A 22,858-nucleotide genomic window follows, 5' to 3' on the forward strand; every position below is an offset into this window, starting at 1 on the left:
CCTGTGCAGCACGGTATGTACCCTGTGACTGGGAGGCAAAGTGTTCATCCAGCTCCTTCAAGGCTGCCACCAAGATTGTCTCATAAATCATCTGGCTGGAATAACTCAGGTAGAGCCTAGCCCAGAGCACAGTGAAATAAATGGAAAGCATCCAAGAGCCTTCAGCCAGTGTGGGCCCATGCGCAGGTCTCTCTCTGCCACTAAGGATCAGGATGAAGCCTCACCTCCACCACACAGCAGTTCCAGAGGTCACCCAAATAACTGGTAGAGTCCAACTTCCCCTGTCCTCATAGCTGTGTAGCAGAAAGCGCACACAAAACGCTATCAGTCTGCAGTCTTGCAGGATCCCAGCAACCCAAGCACATGCAGAAAATCTGATGCACCGGGTGCAGGTCCCACTCCCATTTTAGGACACATGCCCCCTATACAGGTCTGTGCTGTTACTTCAAATAAGATGATAAACCTCCAGAGACTACAGGTAAACACAAAAAGACAAAAATATCCAGCTGGAGGACAATTCTGGGTGGGTATGGCAGGCCTGGATGGGAAATCTAGGACATGCAGGATGCCTTGAAATGGTGAGAGTGTAAAATGCTAATGAAACATGAGGTTTCTAAGCCAGTAGGAATTTATATCTGAGCTAACACTGTATGAACTAACAGTGAAAGTATGCCAAAGGTGAACCACTCTACTGCCTCTAAAAGACAAAGGCAGATTCCTCAGGATCGTTCCTAAGCATACCAACCGAAAACACCAGGACTACACACAACAAAGTACCATCATTTTCATCAGCTTTCTAGCAAGGAAGGGGAGCAACAACAACAACAAACCCTAACCATCAGCCCACAAGGACTGGACTCATCCTAAGCACCTCTGGAAATCAGGCATAAGTTGCTGGGCGTCAGTGGCTCTAGCATGATGGTCATTTGGGAAGCTGATGGTATGTGTACCCTCAGAAGCTCATGCAGCCTCTGCACCCTGCAGAGGAGGCAGCATCAAGGCACCCATCTGGCACTGGGAGGCCAGTCATGCTCTCCATGAGGCCATACAGACCTTAAGCCATCCACACCCCTCCATCTCTGGTGGGTGTGGTTGTCAGGCTGAGAAGATAAACCCTCCATGTGCCTTTAACCCAGGAAACAGTAAAACACATCACTGCAGCTGGCTGAATTACAAACAGCGTTGTTGGATACAGTGTCTTCATTTCTGGGTTTACTGTTTGACTCAAAGAAGCCTAAACAGTTTCTGGGAGACCTAGGAAACAGGTTATAGCCTACACAGCAGGTACCAATGCTCAGTGCCACAACTGTATTTTCAGCCCCCATGCTGCTCTTCAGGAACAGACTATTCTCACTTGAAAAAACACCTGAAAGTGTTCAGACCAAGGGCGGTCTAGCCAGCAGATTGCTGTGGTTTAAGGTAGGAGAACAGACATGTACACAAACATGTTGTAGTCATATTTTTAAAGGTGAGAATGATCTACAAATCCCTAAAATGTGAATTCACCAAACATTACACAGTGTTTCATTTGCTAATAATTGCCTAAATCCTGCTGGCCATCAGCTCCATTTGCTATGAATAAAAGACCAGTGCTGTGCTCCTCCCTGACCTTGCCCGTGCTGGGGTGGGTTTCATGAAGTCCCAGCTCCAAGAGTCACATCCAAACTTGAGAGTCAGGCTCTGTTATTGTTATGGCAAACCCAAAATAAAAAGGCCAGACTAAATTATTTTTAAGATCTCAAGATTTTTAAAGTAGTCTTGTGACTTTCAAGGGGTCTGACTCATAATACTTGAATGCTTGAAGTTGGCAGCAGCAGAGGGAGTGCAGTAACATTTAGCGTACAGCAATTTATTGCTACAAGTCTTTAAATGTGTGGGAAAGGGCACGAAGCGCTTCTGCAGTGACTGAACAGAAAACAGAGAAACAGACCCAAGCCCTCCTCCTCCAGCCAGACTTGCATCAATTTTGTCTCCTCCACAAAGGTTACCATAAAAAAACTACCGCAACAACAGCACAGCTCCAAGCACTGCCAAAAAAGCACTTCAAAAAGAATGCATGGGTGGGTGAGCTTGGCTGTATCCCACCTCAGAGGCCATCACTCTCTTGCCCCAACAGCCTGACTTCCTGATCACATACAGGAGGCAGAGCCATCAACCTTCAGGGCTTCACAGGGGTGCATCCTTCAAAGGCCACCACTGAGCTGTTCATTGCAGCTTTTGTCCCCCAAGAGCTCCAGTTTCCCCCAGCATGAACAGAGACAGCCCAGCCTATGTGTTACACAGTGACTTACCAACACACTGGATATAATGGATTTCTATTTCTATGGCAACAAAGGCCAGCCCCTTTATCCCCTGCAACTGTCACTGCATCTACAAAATGGACTCATGGCATCAGTGGCACTCAGCAGCCTCAGCAGATTCATGTAAGAGTTTGAATGATTTCATGGGGAAGTTCATGCCACTTTTTCCAGAAATACCTTTAAGACTACATACCCTAGAATTCTCTACAGCATCTGAGTAACTGTATTAGCAATAAACCTTAAACTCTTAACCTTTCTTTTAAAAGTATATTGTTTTTTGTAGAGAAGTGTACCAGAAGTATATGAATATCATGTGTTCTCGTTATACAATGATGTTAAAAATCTGCTGTAATGGGTATATATGCAGTGAATGTACATTCAGTGTAAATGGGCCTCAGCACAGACTTCCAGCTTGCAATACATCTGAGTGTTTTTGACTTCTCAGATAAACAGCAGGCTTCTTTCCAGTTGGTGTATGTGCCCAGAATTTATGCCCACATCAACACTACAGCACACACCTCCCTTCATTTCGTCTAATTTCTGCCTAAGTAAATGCTACAATAGGAAGTGCACGGTAGATATCACTGCAAGCAGAAGCTCTGCTTACCCAGCAGGCCAGGCTTGCACTGACACAGGCTCTGAAATTCCTCCCATGCTGTCCAACCAAAATATATCACTACTGGCCTGGAGAAGAACCTTCTGGGATCACTTTGTGACATGGCACATTTGCTTCTCTTTCTTTTGAGATTAGTCACAAACAAGGTGATGCTGGTTTGCAAAGGAAGACTACCTCATTTCCTTTTTGTCACCATGCCTCATGTGAGTTTATTTACCTTCAGGCAGCACTGTTGTCTTTCAGAGCTTGTAGATTCTGCTTAGAGCCTGAAGAGAGCCCAGAAGCCCAGTTCTGCAGGGCAACGTTTCCTTTCAAAAGAAAGGTCACTATTCTATCTCATCTGTCTGGGAGTTCACCCTAGATACTATCAGGGTCCATCAGAGAACTCTGCTAAGCAAGCAAGGCTTTATTAAAAAGCTCAGTGCAGACATACAAAATATATGTGGTATTGCATTCTGCTGACTTCTGATTTCATTTTAGAACTGCTTAGGAAAAAAAAAAAGTATTTTGTCTAAAGCACATACAGAACTTGAAACACCACAGTCTTGTTAGTGAATGGAAAAGTCAAGGAAAAAAATGTAGTCCATAAGCAAAATGAAAAAAATGAGAATAAAATACGCTTAAACCTAACTTCCATTTTTTTTTAAATCACTGTGGTGTTAATAAACTACATAAATCTTTATATAAAAACAAATATTACAAAAACAGAGCCTGACTTTCTCTCTACTTTCTCCATTGTAAAACACGGGAAATTCTATTGAAGGAAATGGAACTGTACAAATATGAAATAGGGGTTCAACAAATATTATTCTGAATATTTTCATGCTGCTTCTTTTCACAAATAGACATCCTGTTTCAAGTTCTATTCTCATTTGCACCAAAGCAAAGCAGTAATCCGTAATAACTGATAGGAAATGCTGCCCATATTGCCCACAAGAAGTGGCTGTAAATAAATAATGACAGGCACAACAAACATAATACCAATTGCAAAGCAGTGGCACAGAAGTCACAGACATGCTATACCACATCCACCAAGGGTATCTCATCTTCCAGTTGATAACCTGTAATTCTAGCACAGTACCTAAACACACAAAATCTCTTCTGTACAGCAAACACTCCCTCACACAGCATATGAGCATGAATTTTCCTATCAGTAGTTTCACATTACCATAGTTCACCTTCACTGTTCACATTCATCCATACAGCAATTATTTTGGAAGCCAGTTTATAACACCATAGGGGAAATAGGCAACAGACACCACTCACATCCAGCTTCTCCCATGATATTAAATAAAGCTATTTTATAGTACATATTTTTAGCAAGGACTCTTCAGTTAAATACAGCATACTTTTGAATGTAAGACAGAAATCCTCAAAGCCACTGCTTTGAAAGTCAATGAAAGTCAAGCCACCGACACCATTTTCCATACAACCTCACCTCTCTGCTTCAAGGCGCATTTCCTCACGCTTTTGCCTCCTGAGTTCTCTGCGGCGTTCAAAGTCATCCATGGTGGGTGTTCAAGTGTTCAGAGCTCTGGAATGATCCAATTCTACAAGGGAGATGACCACTCAGATCAGAGAGAAAGCACAATGGATGCATTCAAACAACTGAGTTCATTTAGCTTTGTTTTACTTTCTGAACTTCACTATAACAATTTTACTTTTCTATCAAAAAATTGAACTTCCTCAGTATTGTTGAGATAAACAAGATTAATGAAATGCCTGGTAGGATAAACACACCCATAGCTGAGCTTAGTTTCCTAGTTAAAATTAAATCAACATGCTATAAGTAAAGACTGTACACATCTGCTAGCCGCAGACTAGCTATTTGTAACGTCACAGGTCTTTTCCTACAAACAAAAGCAACAATTCAGCAGGATTTTAACTTCTAGCTGACAGTTTTTACTGGAAGCAGTAAAAATGCTGCACAAGAGATTTCTTGTTTTCTCTAATTGCACAGGTAATGAAAAGTCTTGCAAAAGCTAGTCCCCGTCCATTTGTCCCCATTCCCACTTCTAGACAGAAAAAGAAAAAGAAAAAGAAAAAGAAAAAGAAAAAGAAAAAGAAAAAGAAAAAGAAAAAGAAAAAGAAAAAGAAAAAGAAAAAGAAAAAGAAAAAGAAAAAGAAAAAGAAAAAGAAAAAGAAAAAGAGAAGAAAAAGAAAAAGGGAAGAAAAAGAAAAAGAAAAGAAAAAGAAAAAGAAAAAGAAAGAAAGAGAAAAAAGAGAAAGAAAAAAGAGAAAGGAAAATGAAGAAAATAACTTTAAAAGGGGGAAAAGGAGGAAGAAGAAAAAAGGAAAGAAAAATAATAAAAAGGGAGAAAAGAAGAAGAAAAAGAAGAGAAAAAAAGAAGAAAAAAATTAAAAAAAGAATAAGAGGAAAAAAATGAAAAAAAAAACTGGGGGGAGGATGGGGGGGGGGGGAGCAAAAGAAAAAAAAAAAAAAGAAGAGGAAAAAAATGAAAAGAAAGAAAGCCAGATCTTTTAAATACCACCCAGGAGGAGCCAAGCTATATATAAATCTTGCTCAAAAAAAACAAAAGTAGCAATATTTTTTGTAGTTTAATCCATGCGTTTTCCCCGTGCCCTACCTTCTTCTTTATGATTTAGTCCATGAAATATTTTCCCCTTTACAGTTCTTCATATACAAAGCCTTTTCAGCCTTGGTTTATATCCCATCAAGCCGGGTATTACAGAATTCCCCTGCAGCCCCCAAACTAAAAATGACTACCAGAAAAGGGAAAGCTGTTCTCTTTTTGTCCCTGCTTTGTTTACAGAGCTGTCAGTGGTTAGTTAAACTCTGCCTGGAATCTGGCATTTAAGGCCTGCTCTAAGATTGCTTCCTGTGCAGGGCTGGAGGCCTCAGCTTCCTCTGCAATCCTAGCCTCCACGCTGCACTCACCCCCCATGCCCTCCCCCCCCCACCATTTTCCAGCCCGGCACTGTGGGGCTGGCCGTAACACCGCACAGCCAGCCTGCAGATGCAGGCTGACCTTCAAAGGGGTCTTAATAACTGCTTGCAGTTTACAGGGAGACAAAGCCAAGGTGCGTTTGGGAGCTATTTGAAGCACTCTGTTTGCAGATACAGATCTGTCTTGCGGCTTTCCAACCCTGCCCAGCGGTGCAGAGTCCAAGTGCCCTCCCTGTAAAACCACCATTGGCAATAGCAAAGCCTCGCATGACTTAAGGGAATCTGTGGCTTTCTCTGCTCCCCTTTTTCAGATTAAAACACTGCCGAGGGCAGGAGTTTTGCGAAGATTATTTTATTAGTTTACTTTTCCTGGGGGTGTTTTTCTTTCTCATTTGTTTCTAGATTGGGGATTTAAAATATTGCTGTTGTTACTTTCTGTGTGTTTGGCTGACTGGGGTTATTCTGCAGAGGTTCAAAGGGAATGTTAATTTCCCAAATCTGATACTGGCTTAACAATGGCTGCACCTCTTTTTATTTTTATTTTTTTTTAATACACAAATAGTATCTTTAAAAAGCAAGATGCAACAGAACTTTTCATTGGGTTTTTCTTGAATCTTGTGTCTGTTTACTCTTTGCAGCACGGACACCTCGAAGAGCAAAGAACACCGAATCTGCCATTCTCTCATTTCTACACATCTCAGCCTACCCATGCAGCTAAATCCTGCCCCAGCTCCCTTGCTATTGGGAGAGTGCATTGCAGGAGCAATGTGGTTTTCGCAGCTGGAACATGAGGATCAGAGTGGGAACAGAACATGGCAGACTCAAGGTCCAGGCACAGCCCTGATTTCTGTGCACAGAGGGCAGCCTGCATTAGGAAGCAGTGTTTGCTCTGCGGAGGGCAGTCACCATCAGGGCCTTAAGACAGAGCTGATTGCTAGGCCGACACCTCACATGCTAGAAACTGAGAGTTCTGACCCTTTCTTCCTCTCTCTCCCCAAGGCAGACATGCATTGTCATACAATTTATGCATACCTCCTAACTCAGTGAGGTACATCCCTTTATCCACCTCTCCTGACCAGGGTCAGGACTCTCCCCAAAAGTGCAACATTTTACCCAGTTCCTTTCCAATTCCCTCCTCACATGTCCCAGCCAAAAATACTTTTGGCTCTTCCCACACGGCCTCATCACCAAATCTCATCTCCAGAAGTTCAAGGTGTCTTCCTCATAAGGAAACCTGGGGAGGACAAACAACAACGCAAAACTGTTTCAATTAATTCTCTTTTCTATTCCCAGTGGTGCAGAAGAGGTAACACAGAGTAATGATCTTTGGTGCAATGACCTTCCTCCATTTATCTGGGTGCTTTCCTGCTTTTTGACACAGTTCAGATCAGTGAACCCCTTGAGAGTACATCTCTGGTTTGTTAAAGTGTGCTACCTTCTCTCCACGGACTGAGGGCCTCTTCATTGCATTCAGATGACTCGCAAGCCAAACCGCTTTTTCAAAAATGAGGAGGATACACAGGAGACTAAGGTCAGGTCAACAATCCAACCTTTAGATAGCAAAGCCACATCAGTGCAAGATGAGTCATCAGATAGACACATAGTCCCTTGGAAGAAGTCAGCTATTCAGTGCTGTTCTCTGTCTTCCTCAAAATGTTTTGTTACCTTTCAGCCTTTGGAAATTACCAGACAATAACTTCATCACAATTAATCTCTCTAAAAATGTTTCCTGTATCCGCAGAAAAGGAGTATAGCTTCTCAAAGTGTTTCATAGTTTCTCAAAGTGTTCTAGCTGCTGAGAAAATTCAAAAATCACTTTGCTTATAGATGGATGTACCAATTATTTCAAGTATTTCCTACAAACTATTTTGAGGAATGCACACAATTTGATCTTCTCCTTTTTTGAAAACTGAAAATTGATCATGAGTGAAAACATCCTGGGTCAAAGCATAGCATTCCACACAGCTCCAGGGCCTGCCCGCAGAGACAAATGTGAAAACATCTCTGTGTGACCCTCTCAAATATAGAGGGTGTATTGGAACAAAACAGTAATAGACCTCACATGTCCTAATAAAGGTTTGTAAAGGCATTTTATTCTTATTATTCTTTGTGTCCATTTTTTCTTCTGTTATGCATTTTTAATCATTTGGTATCAGACAAAAAAAATTCATTTTTCTCACAAGAGGAAAACTGTCTCTAAGTAAATAGTGCTTTGTTTTTATTTTAAATGCAAATATTTTGTTTTCAGAATTACAAGGGAAAATATTTTGGTATTACCATTTTTTTTCTTCTGATTTATATCAAAATTCAACAAGAAGTCATCAAATCTTAATAAAATCTTTTCAAAGCAAGTAGAGACATCTGAAACTGTTTCACCTGTTCCATCATCAGTTGCATTCCCCTAATATCCACGTACATACACAAACTGCCAGAATGCAGGTTATATATAGGGTGAAAGAGTGCACCACAAAAACTGCCATTCTGCTGCACCTGCACCAAAACAAAACCCTCAGCACTATTTCAACCTTTACACAACTGAAGTACTACTGAAAGAATCTGTAGTGAATGAGTTCTCTACCACCAGACTCAAAAAGTACTTACAGAAAAATATTTAAAATATTGATCTTATATTCCCATATATATATATATATATACACACACACACACACATTATATTTTTATATACCTCCCAGAAGCCACTGAACGTAATTCTTGCTCAGGACCTCAGATCTTCCATATTCTCAAGAAAATGGATCTCATCAGAGTCCCCATCTTTTGATTTAGAGTCTGAACCTTTAGATCACAGTACAGCTGATGAACCCCATGGTCTTCCTGAAGAGACAAGAAGACTGAAAAGGGGCAGATAAATGGAGTGGCTTACCTGCATCATTTACCACTATTGCCACATTACTTCCTTCAAATTCACAACAAAGTGATGTGCCCTGCAAATAATACCATTTCCATACATAAACATTCCTCACATCCATACTGATACCTGTCTCTCATTTTCATCTGTGCACTTTCTATAGTGCCTTCAATATTCATTTGACTAGTGTTTACTGCTAAAGTGTGCTGAGTTTTTCACTGTCTTTCTAAAGAATGTTTCCTTTGAGGACAGACACACTCAATCCTTTCTGGTACAAAGCATACACATGCAAATCCCTCCCCCCTTTATGGCTCATCTCATGACAGAGTTTAAAATATTGTCCTCTTGCAGCTTTCAACAAGGTGGAAAATCAGAGGAATGCACGGTAATTGTAAATGTATGACAAAATGCTTCAGTGATAATTAACAGTAATATATACTTTTGAAGGCAAACAGTAATTTGGCTAAGTGGAAATACATACACAAACATACAGCTGTATAGTGCCAGTATGGTGAGCTAAATAACTTCTTGCTCTGCCTGGGGTTTAATACTGTCCTCACTCCCCTCCCCAGCACTGGTGATGCAGACAACCAGCATTCAGCGGGCCTCAAAAATGGATAAGCCAGGCTCACAACAAGAAGTGAAAATGCAGATTGCTACTCAGGTCTTTTACTAATGGAGAGGCCATTCTTTCAAGACTTGCCATGCACCTTTTCATTACGCTGAGTGAGTGCTGAACCCATGATATTAATGCCAAGCCTGTGCACCAGCTTCAACCTAGTAGAGCCAAGAAACATCAAGCCAGAGCACGTTCCCTAATATAGTGTGGCTGCTCACTGCACTGGGCTGTAAGCCGTCCACATCTGGTGACAGCACTGTGCAAGCACATGCCATCTTGCTCCCCACCCAGCACAAAGAAACAACTGCAGATTTCCTTTCGGTGGCCTTCAGGCACAAACTGCCTTAAAGTCATGCCCCATTCCTCACAGCAGGATTATTTTCACTGGCCTGCCACTGAGAATAAGGTTGCCCAGAGCAACCTTCATGCAGACAGATGCTAGGCAGATGGCAAAGTGTCTACAGCCCATAGGAGAGCTCACAGTCCAGAGCTCTCATTGGACTCCCCTCTCAGCAGGTTGACATATTCTTCTTTAAAACATGAGGGCAGCATACAGTGGAGGGGACCAAGGGGATTTGGCCTTAGGTTTCTTTAAAATAGATTTCCTGATAGATTTCTCTTCTCGTCTGCACTATGTACATCCTCTTTCCTTCCACAGCCCAACATGTTCCTCATGCTAGTGGCTGAAGTGAGGTACAGACCAGTCCTCCATCGCTTTTAGAAGAAAACAAAGAAAAGGGCTAAATTAGTAAAAAGGATAATTCCCAGTTTCTTCATAAAAGAAACTGTGACCAGTTTCTAGCCTCTCTATCTTGCATCCCAAGCAGCTGGAAGTAGGAACTAGATTTCAAGAAGAATGGAAATAATACAGTACAGAATAGGGAAGGCAATGAGATGTCATGGTCTCTAGCATTCAGGGTAAACCCAGCAACTGTGGATACTCCTGCTCAGCTCTACCTCTGATTTACTCTATGCCTTTAGATACTAAGCCTTAGTTTTTGTGGCCATTAGTCCTTCTGTCATCTCTTGTCTTCAAAGTCTCGCTGTGCACTTTCAGAAAGCTAGAGTGACAGAGCACTGGATCAAGCTGCCCAGAGGGACTATAGAGTCTCCTCCTCTGGTGATACTCAAGACCCAGCTGGGCATCTTCCTGTGCAACCTGCTGTAGGGAACCACCTGTAGCAAGGAGTTGGACCTGATGATCTCCAGAGATCCCTTGCAACATCTAAGATTCTATAATTCCTTAAAGCACAACCAGGCACTTCTTTCAGTCACAGAAGTGTAACTATAACATCAGTACTGAAAAATGCCACACCCTACAGATATAGGGAAATTCTTCCCGGGTCCTTCCTACAGATGGTTAAGAAAGGGAGGGATTCTGGCCCAACCTCACAGTTTTTCTGCATGCATGCTGCTGATTCTGACTTCAAACCTGTCCTCACTGCAGGATCAGGTGGTAACACAAAACACAGTTACTCTGTCATCACCCTCTTTCTTTTTGGTATTCCTACAAAAAGGATCAAGTGTCTCATAAAATCTCAGCATAAACTGGAGACTGCAAACAGCTTTGTGAGTTGCACCATTAAGTCAAATATCCTATTTTCCCATCTGTCTGCACTTAAGTTGTCCCAAATCCCTGGCTTGGAGGTGTGGCTCTTTCAAATGTCAGTAAAAAACCTGCCAGTGTGAAGTGTGAAGAGCATGTTGCTTCAACTGGATACATGCCATGACATCCACTGTCTCCCAGACAATCACTGCCCTCTTTTTCCTGCCTCCCCTGTCACAAATATGAAAACAGAATCTCACTGCTCCTTTTGTAGCTGAGAGCAACTCAAAGAGCAACACCCATTGTCCAAGTGCAACCTGTTTAATCTGGCACCCGTGAAATGCAGGTATGACAAACATTCTACTGTAATATCTGGGAGAGTTAGAGTTCCCTAATCTATGTTCAGTCAAAACAACTAAATCTGTTTTCTATGAAAATCTGTCAGAAAGCATTTGGAAATGATTTTCCCCACTCCCCTTTTGATTTTGTATTAGGAGCATTCTGTGCCACTCAGATGTTTCAGCAACAAGTACAACAACTTCACTGAAGTAAAAAAGTAGAATTTGACGTATTGAATACAGTTTTATCCCAATCTGTTCCGTGTTTTGTTTCATCTGGTCATGGAGCAGGGGACTGGAAGCTGCTGGCACAACCACTGGTTCTCATGTTAGAAGAACTGACCCTTGACTCTCCCCATCAAATGTCCTCCAAAGTATTTCAAACATGTTGTCCCTAAAGATCAGAAGATACTGAAATATTATTCATACACAGATGAGAGTTGAAATCCCAGTCCTGACCCTGGCAGATTTCCCAGAGACCTTAGTCAGGACACTATTCCACCCTAGCAGGCCATGTTTATCAGTAATACATGTTAGAAGAGATCAGTGAGCTTTCCTTGCATGTTGGAAGCTGGTGTGCTCTCAGATTGTGCCAACATAGGCTATTCTGTCCTCTTGCACACTACTGCGTACATGTGCAAATGCAGGATTTCTTTTATTCTTGCAATGCTTATTTGTGAGAAAAGAATATTTTTACTCACATTGTCATCACTGAGGAAGTAGCCTTTGCTGCAGATACAAAGGGCAGCTTAAAAGTGCATTGACCTTTCCTACTGTTTAATGATAAGTAAGATACCCTAGGTAGTGATAACGAGACCCGATCCAGAGAACGAAACACTCTAAAATGGAAGAGATTTTATGTCTACAAAACAGTTGGTAAAAGTGCTTAGATCCAAGAAAAACTCACACTCACTGCTTCTCTGCTTTTAAACACTCAGAAATGGGTTCAAGGGGCATCGTTCACTAGTTACCCTTATCTTTTAGCTACTTTTACCAGCAAAGACATTCAGCTTCATCATGTTAATGTTATCACAAAAATGCCCGCATCTTGTATTGTCTTCTCTTGCAGGCTTTTCCACAAATCTCTGCTCTGACTGATGAAACCTGTGGCAAGGCCCTGGCTGTCAGCCAGCTACATCTACCTCTGAAATCTCTGAGAGCAGAAAACCAGTACCAAAGCCACACCTTCAGCCAGAACCTTTTTGTCTTCTAATAACAGGAAACAACTTACAAACATCACCAAGAAACAAGGTTAGGTCCAGCTCAGGTGGCCAAGGCTATACTGAAGACGGAAAATGCAGTGGCAATATGTAGAAGGCCTGGACTAGTAGCTGTGTAGGCATCAGCTAGGGAGGATGCTACTCTGACAAGTGTGGGAGCATTTCCGCCTCAACAGACCTGGTATGGAAGCCAGCAGTAGCAGTGCAGCTCTCCACGCACATTTCTGCTAGGAAGATGGGTCATACCTTCTCAGGCAAGGAACTGATCTGGGCCAGCAACCAGTAACACTGGAATGACCTGCCTCCCTGTCATTTCCCACTCAGCTCCCATCTCCCTCATTTTGTGCTTTTCTCTTGTCCTACCCTCGTGCCACCCCTGTTAACCTCCATCCCCGCATGCAATATTTCAGCAACACACTGTGTGAACTTATTTGTGTCCAAGTGTGCTTTATGAGCACTTCAGCACTCTATTCATGCTCTTTCTCTGCATCTCTCAGATCCTGAATTAGAAAGCTAAAGTAATGCCGTTAAAAATAATAAAATATCCAACTAAGTCTAAGGTAAAGCTCCAACAGCAACATTCACTCAGCCAGACTGCAAACTCCGCATGTTTTCTGGAACGCATTAAAATACAAAATCATGACATATTAAGCTACACAGTCAGTCATAAAAATGTAATAGAAAATAATATGAAGATACAATACAGCCAGCTTACTGTGGCTTTAGTTTTGCTTCTTTCAAGTACTTTTCCTGTGAAAACATGCAGACCTAGGACCTAGCTCTGCCTAATGATGTGCACTGTAAACTCTAATGAGAGTTGAGAACTCTGTTTCTTGATTTAGTGAACTAGCAAGAAGCAGCAAGAGCAAGTTTTAGTTGTCATCCTTGCAGTTTTAAATGAAAAAACAAAAACAAAAACAAAAGCAAAAAAAACCCACTACCCTTAAGTAGTTTGGTTTGCTGATCTTACTTGTTATCCCTTCAGTCATACCAAGCATACTGAACCCAAACAGTTTCTTGGAAAAAATGAAAGATAAATACTGAATGTTCTCTGCCTGTTGCTATTTAATTAATTAATCTTCCCTCCTGGTTTCCCTACATTTACACTGCAAAGACACATTGCATCGCATAATCTCATGATAGATACATTGCAGCCAAAAGTGCAGCTAGTCCATGGCAGAACATCATGGAAATTTGTGGAATTCCACTAGGATTTAATCCAGCTGCAGAGCTTCCTTGCAGGCTTTTCCAGCTCACACTTTCAAAGTCATCTTAACGAATGAAACACGAATTGTTCCAGCTAAGTGACTACAGTAATTTATCTCTAATGAGCAGCAATTCTGTGTCATTTCAGTTAAGAGCTGAAGCATGATGTCAGCACCAGCTTTAAACAGGTAAAGCAGGGCAGCAAAAAATGCAAAGTATTTTGACAGGACAAGTCAAACAGGGTTGCACGAAATAGAAGTGCATCAAACCATTTCCCGTGTATGAAATTTGTATCGTTATGCTAAGTTTAGCTGAAAGCCAGGGAATAATGACATAATACCATCACCAAGCCAGGAGAGCCAACAGCAGTGAGACTTCTGTACAACAGAAAACTGATGGGCAAGATGACACCCACATGCTGTGCATAAACCAGCATAAAATCCAACACAACATAATTACAATATTTCCAGTTCTCCTTGTAAGACTTGTGCAGACTTGCTAAACAATCCTGACAATAGCCTGACTGCTATCTAGATATTCATGCACAGATGGTTGTTGACAGAATGTACGGTGACAGCAGCACATTGACACATCACTAATGTTTTATGCAACTGTGCATTGCTTCTTAGGGAAATAACATCAGCAAAACTTTCAATAGAACCTGGCTCCAAGTCAATTAAACAAGACAGGTGTGAGCTGACAGTACTCTGTACACTTAATGCTGGGAGCAGACAGCCATATACACTTATTTTGTAGGAATGTGATGAAGGAAAGTTATGCCTGAGCCCCATGTCAAGCCAATACATTTTACAGTTGTTTAATTCTTTTTTAGAAACAGTGTTTCAGACAATGTGTGGTCCAGAAAGGAAAATGTTTAATTTGCCTTCAAAAAATAAAAATAAAAACATCTCTATATTGTGCATGATCTGCTACCTTTCCTTAAGATGTCTGTCACAGGAATTCAAAACACCATGGGGCTTCTCCAGCCTCTCTCAATGCAGTATTAGGCCCATCCAGCAAAGAATGAGAGTCAGAGCACACATGCCCAGTGACAATCTCAGTTCTGAGCGCTGAAGGCATGGAAAGCACCTTTTTCACTGCCAAGAAACAAAGTCAGATAGTTTGTGTACAAAATGTTAGCCAAAGCTAAAAAAAATAAGGGTGAAAGTGAAGACAACTTCCAGTTAGGCAGAAATGTTCTACAAGCAGGAATGCAGCCTGTGTTTACTAAGCCCATTATTCTTCACAGCTCAGTAACCTCATCTTTAGTTATAGGCTTGCTAGAAAAAGATTCACCTCTACCTTCAAATTTTACAGCATCTTCAAAATGATGCAAATAGAAACACAACTGCACTCGTGACTGGCACATGTGCATGAAGGCCTCCTAACAGTGGATGCCTCACTACTCATGAGATCGGCTGGCACAGCAGGGGTAGAGGACAGCTAGACACAGTCTCTGTAAGGACACCCTACTCAAGATGAGGAAGAAGCACTAGGAAGTCAGAAGATAAGGAAAAGAGAAAAAAAGAATAACAACAAAAAAAGTGTATTCCTGGGAAAGGAACACAGAAAAGGATCAATCTAAACCTCATATCATCACCTTTGAAAACTTACAGGATTTTTACAATTCATACTCTTCATAAAAATCCTAAAAATAACTTGAACCTTTAGGGTGAACAAGGAAATTAAAACATAGATCTAAATTTAAAAATTTATAAATAACATGAGTAAATTAGCCAGACTTCTCAGAGCTGACCTGGACCAAATCAAACCTTCATAACTTGTAAATACTGAGAAGTGTCACTTTGGATGTTACTAAAAGATCTGCTAAACATAAAACACAGTCTGGACTGCAGATAATTCATTTTTAACTTGGTTTCCCAATGCTGAAAGCAATTGAAAACCCAAGACTTGGTTCTTTATGTACTCCAAGTTTTTAGGAACAGAGAGTACAAATAATAGTGATGTAGCTGTACTTCATGTTTGCACCCATATACCTTCACACAAAGCAAGGTTAAAAAAACGCATGAGCGTTTATGGGCCCATAAAATACATGCACAATAAAGCTGTTAAATGTAATCACTTGCAAGACACTGAAAATGAAAATCCACACAAAGATGACACCAGTTCTTCTGTCCAAGACTCCTTTGCACAAACTCATGATGTATTTCTTTCAAACCAAATGGTGTGACGAAGGACATTAGGAAAACTGCCCAAAGCAAAGTGTTCTATAGGGAATACATATGACCACAATGTCTGAAGGATGTACACTTATTTCAAAGAGAGACAGATCTGAACTTACTCTATGTTCCTGCTTTATGTTTTTACTACAGCATTTGCATTTTAAAAAGGGAGACAAATATCTCTGGAGATGGCTAAGCAGTTTCTTGATTTCTATTAAGTACCAAAAAGCAGTCCTGCCAATTTATTAAATATTTAAGTTTCTCCAACTTAATATGAACTTTGTTCCAAAAACTACATAGGTCTCCTTAAAGTATGTGTAGCAAGAAGTCAACGTTGTGCCAGCTGGCAGATTAAACAAGCCATTAAAGTAGGCTCCTACTGAATTTAAAGGATTGTTTTTCATCTTTTCCCTCTGTTCCTCTACATCCAGATGTATTATTTAGGGAATATTTTCCAGTCCCAGTAAGAAAAGTAAAAGAAATGCCCTTGGCACTTGGAGAGTTTTTCCTCCAATGTGGTCTCCTGCTGCACTTGGAATTTATTCCATTACTATATAGCTTGCAGTGGTCCCAAAATATCTCAAACTATATGAAAAGATGGGGAAAGTGTGTTTGGGGTAGGAATGGTTCTTCATTCAAAAGCAGGGACAGCCTGAGGTGACTGATCTGAATGTATGAATTTATTCATACCATCATTATCCAGGTGTGCCTCCCTTACAGCCCAAACCCTGCATTATTACCTCTGTTTTACAGTTGAGAAAAGCAGAGCACAATCAGGTTAAGGACAAAGCCAGCATGTGCCTCAAACTGGATGGCAGAGAAGATCCAGTTTCTCTGCAGACCCCACAGGGCCTCAGTACCGAGAATAAATCTGTAGTAAAACCCTGTGAATTCACAGAACTGAGGCCTTCCACATATCATTTTTCCTTCAGAGGTTCAAATGCTTATTTGAACTTTGTTGGAACCATCTGAACTTCATGACCCAGCAGTATTCATGGGAAGAATGAGTCTACAGTAAACTGTGGTATTAAACGTGTCCTAGTATAATCTGCACGGTATGTTACATAATACTTCAGCTAAAAACACCCCCTACAAGAGCATTTCAGAGAAAACCTTCAAAAGATCAGAGTTGTATCTGTTTACTACAGGCATTTCAGAAAGACTGGAACTACTGGCAGCTGAAAGAAAGGCACTGGCTTTTGAAATGCCTGGAAAATACTTTTTAATAAATTGTGATTAAAACAAAAACAAAACAAACAAACAAACAAAAATACACCACATATAGTTCTCTAAGAATTTCCACCCCTGGGTATTGAAAGGAGTTCAGACCCGTAAACTTGCTACTGAACTAGAAAACAAAAGGCCTTAAAACCAAGTGCAGGTATACAGCCAGAGAATGAGATGGTCAGGTTTGGAGTTGCTGGTGACTCCAAACATCTCCCTCTCCACATGTGAGGAGCTTCTGACTCCTGCTCAGGCTCTACTGGTCCCACAGGGTGAGCAGTCCCCTCAATACCCAGCAACAATCCTGGCCCATATAATGACTTCAGAATTTGGCTCAGTTTGATATACTGAAAGTGTTTCAGGGGTCACAAATATTCCTTGTCCCATTGTCTGAAGGCAGCTCAATTCTAAATTGTATTAAGTATAAAAACTGTATTTTATATGTATTTTTTGTTGCTAATACACAGTATCCTTAAGGGGACTTCCTTGCTTGGCTAGCAGTCAGGATTCATTAGACCTTTTATAATGATTCTTTCTGGTGTGCAGAGATATGATGAATCTCAGATGTTTAAATAGCATATAACAGTGTTCCATTGACCTTGCTGAATACAGTTGGAGGAAAAGAAAGGTAATTTTCCTCAAAGAAATGTTAAAAATGTGTCTCCACTACAGCACAGATGCGAAGGATAAAGAAACTCCAGAGGGATTAAAATATTTTAGATTAATTTGGAAGAAGGCCACTTTGTGCAAATCCTGGTTAGTTTGGGCCTTTCCAATTCCACACCATACAAACAAACCCATTTAAACCACATTTGTTAGAAGGAATGTTTTTAAAAAAATCCCCCAAAGTAGCTGTAACTGAAATGACCTCCAGTTCTGTATTCTCACTGCATGAAGAGCAAATATATGAACAATATATTCTAACCAGAGCTAGCACAGTTGCTGTATGATTCATATTGTTTGAAAATTAGATCACTGAAGAGATGCTGGTTTCCTCAAGCAAGGCCTTAGAGCAGACACAAGGTTAGATATGGTAGGTTCCTGAGCCTGCTTCCATACTCTGTCCCGCATCATTATATATAATGACGCATAAGCACAGTTTCTTCCACCAGTGTGAGCTCTCTTTTAATAAGGAGCCCGAATACTTTGAGATATGCAACTTTTTTTTGTGTGTGTGTGAGGGTTTTGAGGTTTTTTTCTTGGTTTTATTGGTTGGGGGACCTTTTTAGTGTAATTTTAATTATTTATCTATTTAAATTAGAAGGTGAAGACTTTGATTTGTTTTTTGTGGAAGAAGAAAGGAAAGGGAAAGGAAAAGGAAAAGTGGGGGAGCGGGGTGGGGAGGAAGAAAAGGACTTGTATTAAGAACATGGCTATATAAGGATTAACCTAATGTTTAATGCACCAGTGCATGTGGAAAAATCAAGTCCTTAGCATTTACGCATTTTGAAGGATCAAGTTTACCTTTCTCACATGCAGAGGCTTCCAAAGAGACAAATCACAGAGTGTGGTACTAAACAACCATGAAAAATAAAGTTTCTGACCCTTCTGAGTTAATCAAGGTAAGACAAAACTGAAGGTAGTAGTGAGCTACCCAGAGCACTAACAACATGGAACACAATATGAGTCATTTTGCATGATAAGCTTCTGCAGAACAGTGGGCACTTAGTGGTACTTTTCTTATCATAAACTATACATGAAGAATACTCTTATACCTGCCATATGAATGAAAAGTCATCTCTTGCAGTCCCAGTCATCCTTGAATTCATGAAATTTCCCTCAGAGGACATGAGGCAGGTGGCACAGTCAAGGACAGTATACAGTCTTCTCTCTCACAAATACTCAAAGGAGTCACCATCATTCACTACTGAATGTGACCATCTTGTAGTGAAATATGGCAACATTAAAATGCAGAACAATAGAACTCAACAGATCAGAGTAAAAAATGATAGAAAAGTCAAGTTCATTACAAATTATTTCCAGAGAGTAAAATGTTAATTTAAATCCTGGGAGTTGAACCTTACTGCACCTAGTATGTTCTGGATATGATATTGTAAAAGGTGCTACGATGGCTCTGACATCATAGATATAAAATTCAACAGTGATGAAGGCTTCTGCAGCTATTAGACACTAGATAGCACATCATTTGCTTGCTACAATGCTACTGGTTTAAGTTTTCCATGTGATATTTTTTCCTATGAATTTTTACAGCACATTAGCAATAAACATGTTCTTCAGCATCTCCGGACCATTTTTATTTTGGTTATTTCCATAACCAGCATTGCACTTCCACACTCAGCTCATCAAAAAAATCAATTCAGAATGTAGAACTTCTCATGGTTGGGTTTTTTGTTTGAATGCCATGGATGGACCTTTGCTGACATACCACTCTACACATTCATGAAAGCAAGATGTTCTCTAGTAGCGTAAACTATCTCGATAAAGCATATTTTAAAGAAATACTTCATGCAATATCAAAAACATATGCTATATAGTAAAAGTGCATGTCTGCAACAGAGATGGCTAAGACCTGTTTACTAGCACTTGGAATTTTCAATTTTGTGCTTCACTTTATCACCAGTGGTGCATGAAAAATACACCAGCCATTACATCCTAAGCTTTCCTTTTGAAATGCATTCAAGTTTATGGGTAAAAATATTTTGCAGCACCCTTAACTCTACTTTTTCATTCATATGCCTGCTATAATTTTATGTCTACATATTGTATTTTCACTGCTACTTCAGTAGCATTTTGCATTTGTCCTCTTCCATCTAACATAGGAGTTATACAGTGGCTTCTCTGCTCATGAAGAACTTGTGTGACAATTTCTGCCACTGCCAAAATACTATCAAATCATTCTAACATTCACCTCAAAATATGCTCAATAGAGAAGTTTTCCATTTTCACCTCAGCAGTGGCATCTTTTCTTTGAGGAGAAACACTTAAAATTCAGAATGATCAATTTCTGTCACATTCCTCATAGGACTGAAGTTACTGTATGGTCCCATATAAAAGAATTAATTCTGTAAGGTGTATCTTTTCACTTTTTCAGTTTAACACCAATTTGGTAACCATCAGAATAAGGAAGTCTGTAAGATATTCTGCCACATTTTGTTTCTCCTATTAATTCTAGACTAAATGTTTTTCCTCTTAGCACTCCTAGTTAGACATCCGAATACTGATATCATGCCTCCCTTCTTGATATTACCCATATTGGTTCAAACGGAGCATGTCTGCTATCTGTAATACTACATTTTGAACTCTTACCAATGATTCACTGGCTCTTAGTCAAGTGGCAGGAGTAAGATTAATTCAGCTGCTTAATAAATCACTGAATTTCAGCTTAGTTACTACACTACAGCCAATTTTTATGTTGCCTGAAGTATTCAGAGGATAATGTAAGGTCATACAGAGATACGCAGCAGGGACCCAGATGTACGGTGATGTGAAATCACACAAATGCCTTTGCTCAGAGCTGTTTTGGTTTATGAATGGGCTTTGTGTGTGCTGGGAACAAGGGAAGCCCAGGCTACTTCCACACACAGCTCCCCAGCTCTGCATTCCAGTCCCTCTAGGCTTCCAGCACCACGTTCCTATCCTCTAGGCTCTCAGCATCTGCCCTGCTTGGGTTCTGGATATGCTAGGAAGGCTTCATGCAGCCACTAAGCACCAGAAACAAGTTAAGACCAAAGATGTGTCTGTGCTATCAAATAATCAGCTGTTGCTTGTTAGCTTGTTAAAAAATTCTGTATGTAGGCTTTGTTTGAAATGAAAAAACATCCTGAAAATAATGGTAAGTTAGAAATAACTGGTGGGAATCAAAGAATAGAAAATAATTAATGAAACTAAATATGACTCGGAGATTTGTCCTTTTTTTTTCAGACTTTTCTTGAGTTTTCCCATTTGATGTTTTCTTTGTGCTTGGAAAGAAAACAGCACTTAGATTATTTTCCATTTTTACACAAGGAAAGAACTTGACAGAGATTTGTCTCTCGGTGATAAAGCTAGCAAAAATAGAATGCTTATGATAACCCTGCCTTTGAAAAACATCAGCAAAGAGCCCCCCGAGCTCCACGAACATGTTGCAGACTGCACATGTCACATAACTAAGGACTACAATTTTTTGCCTGAGGCTCCCACGTTTAACAAAGGGAAACACCGCTTTCAACAAAAGATGCTGTTCTAGTTATGTGCCCTTTTACCCTGACAGAGAAACAGCTGGTATCATAAAGTCACAGCTAATTTGTATCATGTCTGTGCTAACAGTCAGATTCAGTTTGTATCAAACTTTCAAAGTTAGACTTAATACCAGTTGATGGATGACAGCTTCTCTCGCCTTCTCCTTTCTCAAAACATTATTTAAACAGTACCCCTCATTTAAAAAAATAAATAAATAAAACATAATTCTCAAACTATAAATGGACTCTGTAATGTCTTACATAATGAGTGTGTACAAAAAAAAAAAAAAAAAAAAAAGTTTTAAATTAAATTGGTAAGTCAAAATCCCTGAAGAACAGTGAGAAAATTACACCAGCGGCTCTGCAGGTCTGTGACAAATGACAGAGCTTTAGACAGACATGTGGGTACCAAGTGAAGTGGAAAAAAATGGGGAAAACATCTCTTAAAAAAAACACCTTGCCTCAGGTAATCTCTTGCATTTGGGATATCTGTTCTCCTAAAAATATTTCAGTCTGCCTGCAGACACTTTAAGGGCTTTTTCAAGGTCAGCACTCAACAATTCAGGAAAGGCCAATTTTACTTTCTTTTTTTTCTTTTTTTTTTTTTTTTTTTCTTTTAAAGGGACCTGTTTCTCATTTAAGCTATTAAATGTCATCCACTCTGATTTTCAGAACCCTGAAGCAGAATGCCTGAGCTGTGTAAAGGGACTCCCATGAAATGGAGATTCAGACCCTTAACAGCTCCAAACCCAGAGTGCTCGTGTGAGAAAGAGCTGCAAAGATCAGACTCTTCTTGGAAAATAGACATCGGGGAGCTTCCAGACAGGGGGAGTTCAAGCTCAGTTCAGATAAACATCTAACAGCGCTGGGGCACTCCCGAGGCTACCCTCCACAGCACCTGAAACTATAACGTTTTCTTTTGACAAGATACTCTCTTGAGGCTTCAGATACTTTCTGCTTCCCAGTGGTCTAGAATTACTGGACCAAGACTCTTTCCTCCTGTGATCCGAAAACACCATCAAAATATATACAAGAAAAAATCTCACAACATCCTCAGAAGAGAGAAATACTTCCTGTTTCCTAACACTGTTCAGTAGTGGGATTATCTGGGTTCCAAACAATTGGCTCCAGGTATCTGACTTAAATTTTATGTAGGGGACCCATCTAAGTACTTGCAGCAAAGAACATCCGTGGGAGTTTCAAAGCAGCAGGATCTGTAATGAAGTATTAAAGTGGCAGGAGATCTTATTGTGACTGAGCTGAGAAAGGGCAGTTGTCATTGAAGGGTGAGGAATCCCAGCTCCCAGCCTATCTTTCCCTCAGTGCATGCATTTCCTGCCTTAGAAGGTTAATATTGCACAGAAGACAGTAAGATACAGCTTCTGCTGTGCCTAAGCTGAGCTTGGCACAGGTTTCTGATAGACTCCTTGCCAGCTAACAGAGCCAAAGCACAGCATGCTCCTGCCACATCCTCTCCAGCATGCTGTATCTGCTCCCTACCTACTGGGAAGATGCAGATAATCAACTCCACTCCCTGCACTCTGAGCACAGCAGTGAATTTGCCCCTACGTATGATCATTGAGCTTGTTCAGTTTGTTTTTATCTTCTGTTCTTAAACCTCTGTCTGGCAAGGCACAGTTTATTAGAAGCAGAT

The 22,858-nt window shown here is 40.5% G+C and overlaps 1 protein-coding gene across 10 annotated transcripts in view; it reads right to left on the reverse strand.

The window, feature by feature from the left end:
• CALD1 (caldesmon 1) overlaps positions 1 to 22,858 on the reverse strand; it is a 184,072-nt gene that overhangs the window by 88,334 nt on the left and 72,880 nt on the right. For 9 of the 10 annotated variants that reach the window (XM_065742577.1, XM_065742578.1, XM_065742575.1 and 6 more), the window contains one exon: positions 4,355 to 4,466. In XM_065742577.1, the coding sequence (XP_065598649.1) occupies positions 4,355 to 4,425 (71 nt within the window). In that variant the 5' untranslated portion in view covers positions 4,426 to 4,466. Of the gene's footprint in view, positions 1 to 4,354; positions 4,467 to 5,504; positions 5,632 to 22,858 lie in introns of those variants that run through there. The other variant, XM_065742576.1, reaches the window with a different exon arrangement.

This window comes from Cyrtonyx montezumae, unplaced genomic scaffold (genome assembly GCF_038088225.1).
Source record: "Cyrtonyx montezumae isolate F1298 unplaced genomic scaffold, pur_monq_1.0 scaffold_3, whole genome shotgun sequence".
Taxonomy (NCBI): domain Eukaryota; kingdom Metazoa; phylum Chordata; class Aves; order Galliformes; family Odontophoridae; genus Cyrtonyx; species Cyrtonyx montezumae.